At 44.2% G+C, this 13,387-nt stretch overlaps 1 protein-coding gene across 1 annotated transcript; it reads left to right on the forward strand.

Moving 5' to 3' along the window:
• Window positions 1-2,581: 2,581 nt before the first annotated feature.
• On the forward strand, window positions 2,582-6,442 carry LOC119311274 (60S ribosomal protein L36a). The gene is made up of 4 exons (XM_037586916.1): window positions 2,582-2,747; window positions 5,628-5,807; window positions 5,916-5,990; window positions 6,083-6,442. Exons 1-4 carry the CDS (start codon window positions 2,745-2,747, stop codon window positions 6,140-6,142), a joined length of 318 nt encoding a protein of 105 aa, XP_037442813.1. The 5' UTR covers window positions 2,582-2,744; the 3' UTR covers window positions 6,143-6,442.
• Window positions 6,443-13,387: the final 6,945 nt, after the last annotated feature.

Below are 13,387 nucleotides of genomic sequence, written 5' to 3' on the forward strand. Positions count from 1 at the left end.
CAAGCTATGCATTCCAGCTAGCTCTATTCGTCTTTTGTTGTTGCAGGAGGCGCATGGAGGGGGATTAATGGGACACTTTGGCATGAAGAAGACGGAGGACGTACTTGCTACACATTTCTTTTGGCCAAAGATGAGACGAGATGTTGAGCGTTTTATTGCTCGCTGCACTACATGTCAAAAAGCTAAGTCACGACTCAATCCTCATGGTTTATATATGCCTTTGCCTGTACCTAGTGTTCCTTGGGAGGATATATCTATGGACTTTGTTTTAGGTTTACCTCGAACAAAGAAGGGGAGGGATAGCATATTTGTTGTCGTGGATAGATTCTCGAAAATGGCACACTTTATACCATGTCATAAAAGCGATGATGTCGTTAATGTTGCTGATTTGTTTTTTCATGAAATTATTCGCTTGCATGGTGTGCCCAATACTATTGTTTCAGGTCATGATACTAAATTTCTTAGCCACTTTTGGAGATGTTTATGGGCTAAGTTGGGGACTAAACTGCTTTTTAGTACTACTTGTCACCCCCAAACTGATGGACAAACTGAAGTAGTCAATAGAACATTGTCTACTATGCTTAGGGCTGTTTTGAAGAATAATAAGAAAATGTGGGAAGAATGCTTGCCTCATATTGAATTTGCTTATAATCGTTCATTGCATTCTACTACTAAGATGTGCCCTTTTGAAATTGTGTATGGGTTCCTACCTCATGCACCTATTGATTTGTTGCCTCTTCCATCTTCGGAGAAGGTTAATTTTGATGCTAAACAACGTGTTGAATTGATTTTCAAAATGCATGAGTTAACTAAGGAAAACATTGAGCGTATGAATGCGAAATATAAACTTGCTGGAGATAAAGGTAAAAAACATGTTGTGTTTGCACCTGGAGATCTTGTTTGGTTACATTTGCGTAAGGATAGATTTCCTGATTTGCGCAAATCAAAGTTAATGCCACGTGCTGATGGTCCTTTTAAGGTGTTGGAGAAAATAAATGATAATGCATATAAACTTGAGCTGCCTGCAGATTTTGGGGTTAGTCCCACTTTTAACATTGCAGATTTGAAGCCTTATTTGGGTGAGGAAGATGAGCTTCCGTCGAGGATGACTTCATTTTAAGAAGGGGAGGATGATGAGGACATCAATACCATTGTTACACCCACAGCCCCTACTGCTGCATATACTGGACCAATTACTAGAGCTCGCGCACACCAAATAAATTATCAGGTACTTTCGTTTCTTGGTAATGATTCTAATGTTCATGAGAATATGATGCTGCCTAAATTGGATACATTTGTTTTGCTTACAAATGAAGGGCCTAGCTTGGAGAAGGATGAACATTGGAGCAAGAACAAACATGAAGATGATGGCATGCGCAAGGGGAACCAGAACAGAGTTACAAGTGATGATTTCAGGACTTTGAAGCCACCATAATGAGTGCATGAAGCCTTGGACAAAATATACAAGATGCCACTTCAGAAATTTCGTCCAGAGGCTATTCTAGGTGCTGCGTCACCTTATTATTGGGCCAGGCCCATGTAATTTCGAAATACATAAGTATAAGCTATTTTTAGAGTCCGTATGTGTGGGGAAACAAGAGATAGGGTTAGTTTCGGACGCCTCCACCAAGGGCCACAAAATTCACCCCCTCTTCCTCCATATATAGAGCCCTTAGGGCACCGTTTAGACTTTGGGTTTTGTTTAGACTAAAGTTCGCCATAGCTACAACTTCGCGTACTTCGTTTGTGTTCAACGACTAGACAAAGGCGTCACAGAACCCCACCTTGATCAATAAAGCTTTCGTCTTATATTCGCAATATTCAGATTGCAATCTTAATTTCTTGCTTGTTCTTCGTTTGCCTGCAGGAAATAGACCTTCGTGGTCAGGTTGATCGTGCTCTGGCGTGGTCAATAACCTCTCGGAGTTGGTTTAGCGATTGCTAAGGCGCGGCGTCCTCGCACGTCCGTAGTCGGATCGTCAAAGTCGACTTCCACCAAAACAAAAGCCACCATCTCATCGAAAGACGGAACACCTTGGCCTCTATCATATTGCCGCACTTAGAGCATCTACAATTGGACCCCCATTACTTTGTCCCCATTTGTTTGGATGGACAATTCAGACAAGAGAGAAGAAAAAAGGCCACCCAATTGGACCCCCATTACTTTGTCCCCATTTATTTGGACGGACAATCTGGACATGAGAGAAGGAAAAAGGCCATCCTTATATGTTTTGGCTGTTTGCGAAAACTCAAACTCTTCATATATGAAAAAGAAATGCGGGTGTCCAGGCAGTCCGCTATATTGAACACGGACCATCCCAGACCACTTTATTTCTTTCTTCATTCTTTTTTTTTCTCTCTCGTTCTTCACCCTAACCAAATATGCACGTGATGGCAAATTGGGGGCATGGCCATGTACATATAGGGGTGGGTCATATTTGTCGTAGATGTTTTTATCCCCTTAGCAGGAGAGATTAGGAGAGAGCGAACCATAGCATTGCACGTGGCGTTGGATGAGAAAGCGATCCTGCGGCCCAAATACACGTGCATTGCTTACCCGGCTTACACGCAGCCCAAAGCCCCGAGCCCGCAAGCCCATATTCCCGAAGCTACTACACCTGCCGTCCCTAGGGTTTTGCTGCGCTGATATTTCACCCAAGCGCCGCCATTCTCCCCCTTCCCCTTTTCCTCACCGCCGCAGGAGAAGAAGCAGACGCGCGGAGGAGAGCTTCCAGGCGGCGACCATGGTAACGCCCTCCTCTCCCACTGCCAAAATCCCCTGATGCTATCCTGCTCGCTCCTCCCCGAAGACCCGCCGCAGCCGTTGCGCGATGCCTTCGATTAGCTTTGTTCGCTCGTACTTTGTCTGGGGCTGTGATTACAAAAGAGTGGCTCGAGCGGCTTGATTCTGGGAAACCCTAGCGGGACGGCAGATCTCGCCGTGTGCCCCCATTACAGCAGCGCGACGAGCAGCTCTTAGCTGGTTGGGGATGGAAGTGGAACACGGGGTGCCGCCTGACGACCGGCTGTTCTGTTCTTGTGGTGTGTGTGTGTGTGCGCGTCTGTATCACTGTATCTGTTTCTGACAGAGGGGGAGAGAGGGAGAGATGTTTGGATTGAACGGTCGCGTGGGGCTTGGCATCTGGTGTTCCACATCCAAAACCCCGTGCCCGTGCTGCTCGTCGTGCCGCAGCTGCTTTGGCAGGGGTTGGCGCGCGCTTGGATCGCCGTCTCCGTTGGGTTTCCTGCCGCGGTGAAGGTTTCTTAACATACACTTGATATGAGCCTCCAAGAATGTCTTTTACCTTTTTTATTCAGTATAAACTGTTGAATTGGGATTCTTCCAACACATTTGGTACTCGCATAGGTTTTGATTGGTTTGTTTTGGACTCATAAGGAGCATGATTGCAGTTTAACCTGCTTGGTGACATGCCAAAGGTCAAATCTTGCTGCTGTGTGGGGTACTTTTAGAATATGCTACACAATTGCTGCATAGACAACTTCATTTTTGTAATTGTAGAAATTTGAGCCTATAGTTGAAATGTGACTGACCTAGAGTCTGTCTCCCTCCCTGGAGTCTGAACTGGCATAATTATTGTGGGTTAACTCATTGTGTTTTGTTTCAAAGTTTGTAATGTTACTCTCCTGTTTGGCCAGTTCCCCTGATGATTACCTTTGTTTGTTCGTACTTGGCCGGGGGCTGTGATTACAAAATAGTGGCCCGAGCGGCTTGATTGTGGGAAACCCTAGCGAACGGCAGATCTTGCCGTGCCCCCCCATTACAGCACGGCGACGAGCAGCTCTTAGCTGGTTGGGATGGAAGTGGAACACGAGGTGCCGCCTGACGACGGGCTGTTCAGTTGTGTTGTGTGTGTGTATCTGTTTCAGACAGGGAGAGAGAGGAAGATGTTTGGATTGAACGGTCGCGTGGGGCTTGGCATCTGGTGTTCCATGTTCAAAACCCCGTGCTTGTGTTGCTCGTAGTGCTGCTGGTGTGTTGGCAGGGGTAGGCGTGCGTTTGGATCGCCGTCTCCACTGGTTTCATGCCGCGGTGAAGGTTATTAAACATACACTTGATATGAGCCTCCAAGAAGGTCTTTTACTTTTTTTATTCAGTATAAACAGTTGAAGTGGGATTCTTCCATCACATTTGGTATTCACATAGGTTTTGATTGGTTTGTTTTGGACTCATAAGGAGCATGAGTGCAGTTTAACCTGCTCGGTGAGGTGCCAATAATCAAATCTCGCTGCTGTGTGGAGTACTTTTTGAATACGCTACACAACTGCTACACTGAACTTCATTTCTACAATCGCAAAATTTGAACCTATAGTTGAAATGTGATCAACCTGGATGCTGGCTCCCTCACTGGAGTCTGGACTGGCATAATTGTTGTGAGCTAACGCGGCATGTTCTGTAATGTTACTCTCCTTTTTATCCAGCAGGGTACCTTTCTAGTTCACTATTCAAGCATCATGAACTTGAGTTTTTTTTATTATGTGCATAACTATGTAGCTCGCGCGATGCCTAGCTTGGCTTTGTTTGATTGTACTTGGTCGGGGGCTGTGATTACAAAAGAGTGGCTTGAGCGGCTTGATTCTGGGAAGTCCTAGCGGAACATCTGATCTTGCGGGTGCCCCCATTACAGCACCGCGACGAGCAGCTCTTGCCGGTTGGGGATGGAAGTGGAACATGAGGTGCCGCCTGACGAGGGGCTGTTCGGTTCTTGTGGTGTGTGTGTGTGTATCTGTTTCAGAGATAGAGAGAGAGAGAGAATGAGAGATCTGAATTGAACGGTCGCGTGGGGCCTGGCATCTGGTGTTCCACATTCACAACCCTGTCCCTGTGTTGCTTGTCGTGCTGCAGCTGCTTTGGCAAGGGTTGGCACGTGCTTGGATTGTCATCTCTGTTGGGCTTCCTGTTGCGGTGAAGGTTTCTTAAATATACACTTGATATGAGCCTCCAAGAAGATCTTTTACCCTTTTTTATCCAGTAGAGAAGTTGCACTGGAATTCTTTCAACACATTTTGTGCTGGCATAGGTTTTGATTTGTTTGTTTTGGACTCATAAGGAGCATGAGCGCAATTTAATCTGCTTGGTGGTCTGCCAAAGATCAAATCTCGCTGCTGTGTGGAGTACTTGTAGAATAGGACACAATTGCTGCATTGAAAACTTTATTTTTATAATTGCAAAATCTTAACCTGTTGTTGAAATGTTATAAACCTAGAGTCTGGGCTGTCATAATCTTTGTGAGTTAACTCAATGTCTTCTGTTTTGAAGTTTGTAATGTTACTCTCCTTTTTGGCCAGCATGGTGCCTTCTAGTTCACTATATTGTTTTAAGCATCTTTGACTTGAGTTTATCTTATTATGTGTATGACTGGAAGTTGAAAATTCTGCTCTCTATTTTTGAACCCTCTTTGATTCACCTAGAATTATCCTCACCCCTGCGGGAATATAAACTTTTCACTATTCCTAGAAAGTTACTGTAAAATTCCTTGGAAACAAAGATATCTTACTTCTTGGCGTATTAAACTGGCAAACATGTTCATATTATTTCAGCAATGAAGTTCTATTTGCTTATCTGACGTGGTAAAATCCCTGGCTGTTTATTCCATAACCATTTGTAGGTGAACGTTCCAAAGACCAAGAAGACCTACTGCAAGAACAAGGAGTGCAAGAAGCACACCCTCCACAAGGTTACACAATACAAGAAAGGCAAGGATAGTCTTTCTGCTCAGGGCAAGCGTCGTTATGACCGCAAACAGTCAGGATATGGTGGCCAGACAAAGCCTGTTTTCCACAAGAAGGTATGGCACTAATTTCCGTGGCGGCCATATCTTCTTTGCTTGATAATGCTAGCTACTGCTCCTCTGTTGCTTCTTTTGCATCTCCATATTCATTATTGTTTGTTTCAGGCCAAGACAACAAAGAAGATTGTGCTGAAGCTGCAGTGCCAGAGCTGCAAGCATTACTCGCAACGCGCCATCAAGGTCTGGTCATCTCACTCAATCTGCCATCCCATCTCCTTGCTATATTCTGTTGTGTTCAAATAACTGACGCTAGAATCGTGCCTTTGCTACAGAGGTGCAAGCACTTCGAAATCGGTGGAGACAAGAAGGGCAAGGGAACCTCTCTCTTCTAAGCTGATGATACCCCTGTTATGTTCAGAGTGTTGTGCCAGAACTTCCCACTCGAACAATGTATTATCTCGTTAATTTCTGGGTATGAACTCTATGGGCTATGGAGCATATGTTTTGCCTTTGTGTCAAGTGTCAACTACTCTCGTCAGATCCATGAGACAAGTAAAATGTTCTTTATGCCTGAGTTCGTTCTGCTTGTTCTTGGTCTACTTAGGATTGTTTGTAGTATATGTTTCTGGCTTTACATTTCAAACGTGTGCTCCCTCTGTTTCAAAATTTATGTTCAGATTTGCTTTGATTCATATGAAGTGCTTCTGAACAAGAATCCAGTAATGTTGAATCTGTGTAGCATAAACAACATTGGAGTGATCAAGTACAGCTTCCTCTTATCAGCATTCAACTGACCGTTTATTGACGGTGTTAATCTGGAAAAAAGAGTTATTGGCTGTGTACCATTGCAGTCTGAAGGAAATCCGTTGTTGTAAGTTGATACAACGGCACGAAATCCAACTTCAGTTCATTGTTCTGTGTCCCATGTAAAATGGCGGCACGGTAACGTGGTTTCCTCGTAACGTACTATCTTGCCCAGTGCATCCCTGAAACTGTCACATTTTCCATGTTGTGCAGTGATCAAGGGTGACTGTTTTTTCAAAACATATCGAGAATCATATCTAAAAGTTTCAAAAAAAATTAAAAATGAAAAACCAATGGAAAGTTATAGGGCAACGATAAGCGCCGGCGGACCGGCCCAAACTTCGGCCGGTCAGCGAGCACGTTGGATTAAAACCCTGTGCGTCGTTAGATTTCCACGTCTCCCGCACAGTTCGTCGGTCGAACGCGCCGCCCGCACTTGGATCAAATCGTCGGAGTGTACATCCTATGTGCAAAGCTAACTTGCAAGCAGGTAGGCAGGCAGCTTAATTGATATACAGTAGCACATGCACGATGAGCTAGCATCAAGTGGATTCGAGTCAGGAAACTCTAGGCAGAAGCTCTCGTAAACAGCCTGGGCTAGCTACAACAAAATCATGGGCCGGTTGCAGCTTTTTTGCATGCCGATCGTACCTTCTGGGCTCGTCGGTGATAGCTTTTTTGTTTCCAGTTGTAGCTTTCGTGCTCGACGGTTGTAGCTTTTTTTGCCGCCAGTTGCAGCTTCCATGCTGGCTGGTCACAACTTTTTTCATGCCGGGTTGTAGCTATCAATTGCATGGTTGCAGCTTCACCATGGCCGGCCGAAGCATCATCATCGGTTGTAGCATTGGTCTTTGGCAGTTGCAGCACCCACCGACGCCGGTTGCAACTTTCATGGAAACGCGAGCCCCTATGAAGCTTTTTCCCATTGCCTCATCGGTTGCAGCTTTTTTTTTGCGAGGGTAAAAGAGTTTTATTTCATATTCATAGGGTTACAATCAAATGGCAAAAGCTCCTCAATACAATGAGGGCCCTGCCCAAGCCATACAGCAGTAGTGCTCTCTGTACGACTATACATAGCCAAACGATCTGCTACCCTATTCTGTTCTCGCTTAATTTTCAAAGGAAAAAACTATCTTTCACCCATAAGAAGACGAATCTCAGCAACTAAATGACCATAAGCCGACCGGGACAGACTTTCGCCGGTCAGAGACAAAAGAGCTTGGACAGAATCAGATTGAACAATGATTGGCAAGTTGCAATGCTGGATTGCTAGTGCCATCCCTTGCATTATTGCATGTAGTTCCGCCTCCAAAGCATCATTGCAGTTGAAGATACACCGGTAAGCTGCAAATATGACAGACCCATCAGCTCTTCTAAGTATCATACCTGCAGCTGCTGATCCATCCGATGGTGAGAACGATCCATCGACCGATAAGGCCGCATGGTCATCCGCAGGACGAGGCCATGGTAACTGCATTGCCATACCGGGCGGCTTGGCCGACTCATCCTCAAGCATTGGCATCTTCCCCTTTATGATATCCTCTGTAGAGTATCTCCTGGCCAAATGTAACGATTGCATATAGCTTTGCAGATAATTTGCCGTAGCAGTCGGACTTGGTACATCTTTACCATGCGCCATATCATACCTCAATGTCCATATCCTCCATATTAACATTATAGTGCAGTCCCGCATATCATCATTGCAGTTCATCAGAATATTCAGAAGCCACTCCCTTCCTGTATCTCGAAGCAGTTGATGATCAGGGAGATTCCAAACTGAACGCAACTGCGTCCACATTGCCCGAGCATACTCACAAGTAACCAACGCATGGAAGCTGGTCTCCTTTTCTGAACCACAGAGCGGGCATGTATCACGCGTGGATATGTGTCTATATTTCTTGCAAGAATTTGTTGCGAGTGCTCCTGACACCAATTTCCACGCCATGATTCTCATCTTGAGTGGTACCCGCGCCTCCCACACCCGTCTCCAGATCGACATGTGTCCGCTTGGGTTAGAGCTAGACACGCTCATCGAATTTGACAATTGGTATTCTCTTGCGAGGTGATAAGCGCTCTTAACAGTGAACAAACCACTCTTTTCTGGAAACCAAGCCAAAAAATCCTGCCCCCGTCTCGGTGACGTCCGGATCTTCACAATTTCGCGGATGTCCATATCCCAGAAATATTGTCTGAACATTTGCATATTCCATGCACCAGATTCATCCAAGAAATACGCAACCCAGTTGTGTCTACAATTTCTTTTTGGGGTGATCGGTTTGAAGTCATGCTTCCTTGGAATCCAGGGATCCTGCCAAGTCTTAATTAACGAACCATCACCCACACGCCATATAAGCCCCCTTTTCAACAGATCAAGCCCATGCATGATGCCCTTCCACACAGCCGACGAACTAGAAGGAAAGACTGTATCAAGCAAGTTACCATTGGGGTAATATTTGGCCCGGAGTAACCGGGCGCATAAACTGTCCGGACTATCAAGCAATCTCCATGCCTGCTTCGCGAGTAGCGCCTGATTGAAGGATCTCATATCTCTAAAACCCATTCCTCCCATATCCTTGGGCAAGATCATTTTCTCCCATCTACAGTAGAAGCTTTTTCGATCATATCAATGGTTGCAACTTTTTCTGTTGCACCTGTCTGGTTGAAGCTTTTCTCATCTACGATTGAAGTTTTTTTGTCAACGGTTGCAACTTTTCGTTGCACAGTGCCTGATTGAAGCTTTTTCCGTATATGCTTGAACTTTTTTGTCAATAGTTGCAGCACTAGCCGCCTCTCAGCTTCCACCATATCCGATTGAAGTTTTTTCATGGACGATTGTAGCTCTCTCAGGTGCCGGTTTCAGCTTTGTTGTCAGACAGATCTGGTTGTAGCACACATGCAGCAAAAAGCAACGCTGATTCCAGCAAAAATTGCCACCGGTTCGAGCAAAAGATATGTCCGGTTGTAGCATTGGCGGGGGAGCAGTTCGAGGTGCATGGGGAAGGAGATGCTTGCAGCGTTGGGAGAGGGTGCTTGCAGAAGTAGCATAAGGTCGTGCCAGTGACGAGCTCACTGTGTCTAAAGAGAGAAAAGACGCAATGAGGCAAAAGGAAGAAGAAAGCAAAGAAAAAAAAGAAAAAAAAGTTACACAGAAGAGATAAGAGAAGGGACATCTCGCTTCAAGGCCCACGAACTCACAAAGCCCAGTCCGATTCCGTGTAGAAAAGCGAGCAAGCGAGGGGCGACCGGCCGAGCGCTCGGCCGATCGTCCGCAGGGAAACGTTTCCCAAAATTATATGTTCTCCGCATGAATGTGTGGAAAATCATTTGAAAATATTGTGATCTGTATGCCAGACAAAAAAAAATTCTGGCCCAACAAAAAAGTTGGCCCAGGTACATATTTGTATTTTCTTTGTACGCCAGAAGTGAAAGTAAATTGTTATGAAAATTTGTACATACACAGTATACACATGTTCATAATAATTCTTGAATTTTTTCATGGTGTAGAAAATTATATTTTGAAACCGAGCTCCAATGAGCTCGGCCTCCATTGGTCATTTGCGAGTGACCAAGGCCCTTGGCTTCTTCACTCGTCACTACGAACCCGCACATCTATCCTTGCTGGGGTGGGCGAACGAATCGACATTTGAGATGGAAGAACAACTTTGTCGGAATATGCGAACGTTATTGTATCCATTCCCTTGTCTTGTCACGGTTTACTTTCTGTGTGTTCTGTATATCGTGGTGAGTGGGTGCGGAAGTTTGGGGCAGAAGGAGAGAAACCTGAACATGTCTGGGTTTATCATGGCAAAAACGTTGATACTGCATTTGACTCTGATCTGCTTTTGACAACAGTCCTGGGATGTGCTTGATGACGCTGTCTCGATGTCGTAGTTCTAACCAACGCACAAAAATAATTTGGCATGCATTACCCTGCACCACACCAGCAGCCAATAGGAATGCAGCGGGGTGGAGTGTTTCGCATTGAGAATCCCGTCGCGTTTGGATGCCTTCAATGAAGGCTTCTCAAATTCCGCAAAACATCCTAATAGCATGGTTAATAACAAAGCCTGTTGCTGGGTATATACCAATGCCATGTCACTTGAAGCCTTCATAATAGCCTGCTGGTATAAGGCTGGTCATAGTGGGGAGTAACTTAGACTAGTAACATACATATGTTACTAGTCTATGTTACTACCTTTATAGTGGGTAGTGTCATAGGTGTGGTAACATAGTTGCCTTCATTTATTACTTTGTAGACTCATTATGCATTGGAAACCGTTATGTGATGGTAACATATTATGTTACTTTATTTGCCTCTCTCCTCATTAACTACTTGTCACATCATCATTTTTGCTTATGTGGCATCTATGTTACTACCTATGTTACTCCCACTATGACCAGCCTAATAGATGGGCTGTAAACTGGCTACTAGTAATTAGTGCTTGCATGTGAAATAAGGGAAGAAAACACACACTGATTGGTGGAAGGGAGAGGAGGGCCGCCTCACACTGCTGCATGCGGGCTGCATGTGGGTTTGATGTCTTGTTTCTTGCGCTGTAGCCGGCGCTAGCCCAAGCGCCCGCTCCCCTCTTTTTCCTTTCTTCTCTCTCTTTCAGCTATGATTTTGATGACATGAAACTGCTTATAGCCTGGTGACTGGGTACTATTATACTTGCTCTAAGATACTTGAGCGTCCATCCTGGAGTGCAAGTAATGCCCATGGTTCGCTTGGGCCACGGGCATCAACCACCTGCAAGCAAATGACAAAAAAAATAATACTTTCAGAGCAGCAACAAAATAAACTAAGAATATGACATGCAACTATTATTCACATTATACAAGGTTCATGCTCTTCTCAAAATTATGACTATGGTAGGTAAATGTTACATGAGAAATTTAACCAAGACACAATTATATGTCTCCCTAACAACCTGCCTGAAGACACAACTAGTATATGATAAAGAAATCAGACACAACAAAGTTTGGAGGGTAATAGTCCTACATGTGATATTTGGATAATGGGAAACAGAGGATGCCTAGTGCCCACCACACTAATCAAGGCCCCTGACCAAAACAATTATTTTTCTCCCATAATTACTGTCATCAGCATGCATGAATATTTCGGCTATAGCAATCAACATGTGTACATTTCTAACGCCCAAAACTTTAGTTACATTTCTGAAGTGTTTACCTTTGTCAAGTACTCCCTCCGTTTCAAAATATAGTGCTTCCTCTATTCCCGTGCTTCAACTTTGACCATAAATTTAACCAACGAGACCGACTGCGGCAGGAGCAAAAGTTATACCAGTGAATTCGTGTTCAAAAGGAGTTTTCAATTATATAATTTTTTCTCCCGCCGCTGTCAATCTCATGGGTTAAATTTATGGTCAAACTTGGACCTCGGGAAGCGCGGACGCACTATATTTTGGAATGGAGTGAGTACACTGTAACAACATAACAAGTGAACAAGACCCTGAATGGAAAGTAAGGAAACGAACAGCTAAGGCAATTTATCTATACTGCCCAACAGTATGTAGTATGTAAAGAGTGTTCAAGTGATAAAATTATTAACAGATGATGCAAGTGGTGGCAACATAGAGGTCTTGTGTGCTATGGAGCGCAATAAGAAAGTTCCAGTAACAAGATTTCTGAACACTCATTCACCTATGCTGTACAGATTGGATAAAAAATAAATAGAATCAGTAGCATCATTCACTTATCCAAGGACAGCACCACCAACTGATCTCTGCTATTGGTTAGTACTAGTTCACCTCCAACACTATATACAACATTTGGACTGTCTATATTTACGGATGTCAGTATAGAAAAAAGATAAATTCACATCACCTGTTGAACAAACTGTCTAATGAGCCAGTTATCTCATGCATTCACATCTCAGCTCCACCAACTCCACTGCCTACAAGCAAAAACAAATCAAATAAACAAAAGAAAATTCATGAAAGAGTTGAATCAATGAGAAGAAAAAACTACCATTTATGACAAAGGTAAGAATAGTGCAATGAAACCGCATCTACTGCTACGTGCAAGGTAGAGCGACAATTATCAATTTACCTTGTAATGAATTACATGTTGGGACTGTTTGGCTGTTCAGAGGAAACGCATTCAAATAGAATATTCTTGAGCAGATTCGTTTCAGTAATGCCAAATAGATTAAAAAAACTGAAAACAGGTGAAAAATGACAATACTCGCTATTATTCAGGTTCAATGAACTAGTGATGTTTTTCATGTGAGATAATATAGATACCAATAGCTATTATGAAAGTATCAATCCAGATACATAGCACTCCACATGTGGAAATAAAGAAACACATTGCATATAAAACGGCTTGACAATATACTAGCACAGTTGCTGCCCACTCGCCAGTTTCCAATCATTTGAAAGCTGGTGCTGAATATACCAGACGGAGACCGGGGATTACCTGTGATGTAGAAATTTCTGTAGGGATAATATGTCCTGTTATTAAGGCTAGTTCTTCGTGTTTCAATCAGATTTATGAATCGCTCGGACCCCTGCATCCTAAGCACATTTTGCCCCCGGGTCCGTCCTGTTGAAAAGTGCCCATCTAGTTGAATGGTTTTCTGCAACTCCCATCCAACAACACCATCGCGGTTAGACTTCCTCTCCCATAATTTGATGATCCTGCTTAGGTAATGTCGCTCGGCAAGGCCCAGGCCACTATGCTCCGTCCGTACCACGTGAAAGTGCACGTAGGCGGTCGGACGAGAGTCTGCCGGCTTCCCGGTCACCGTAAGGCTGATCTGGCTTTGAAAATCAAACTCGAGGATGTCACCTCCAAACAGCAGGATCCCT

Source organism: Triticum dicoccoides, chromosome 5B, assembly GCF_002162155.2.
Source record: "Triticum dicoccoides isolate Atlit2015 ecotype Zavitan chromosome 5B, WEW_v2.0, whole genome shotgun sequence".
Classification (NCBI taxonomy): Eukaryota; Viridiplantae; Streptophyta; class Magnoliopsida; order Poales; family Poaceae; genus Triticum; species Triticum dicoccoides.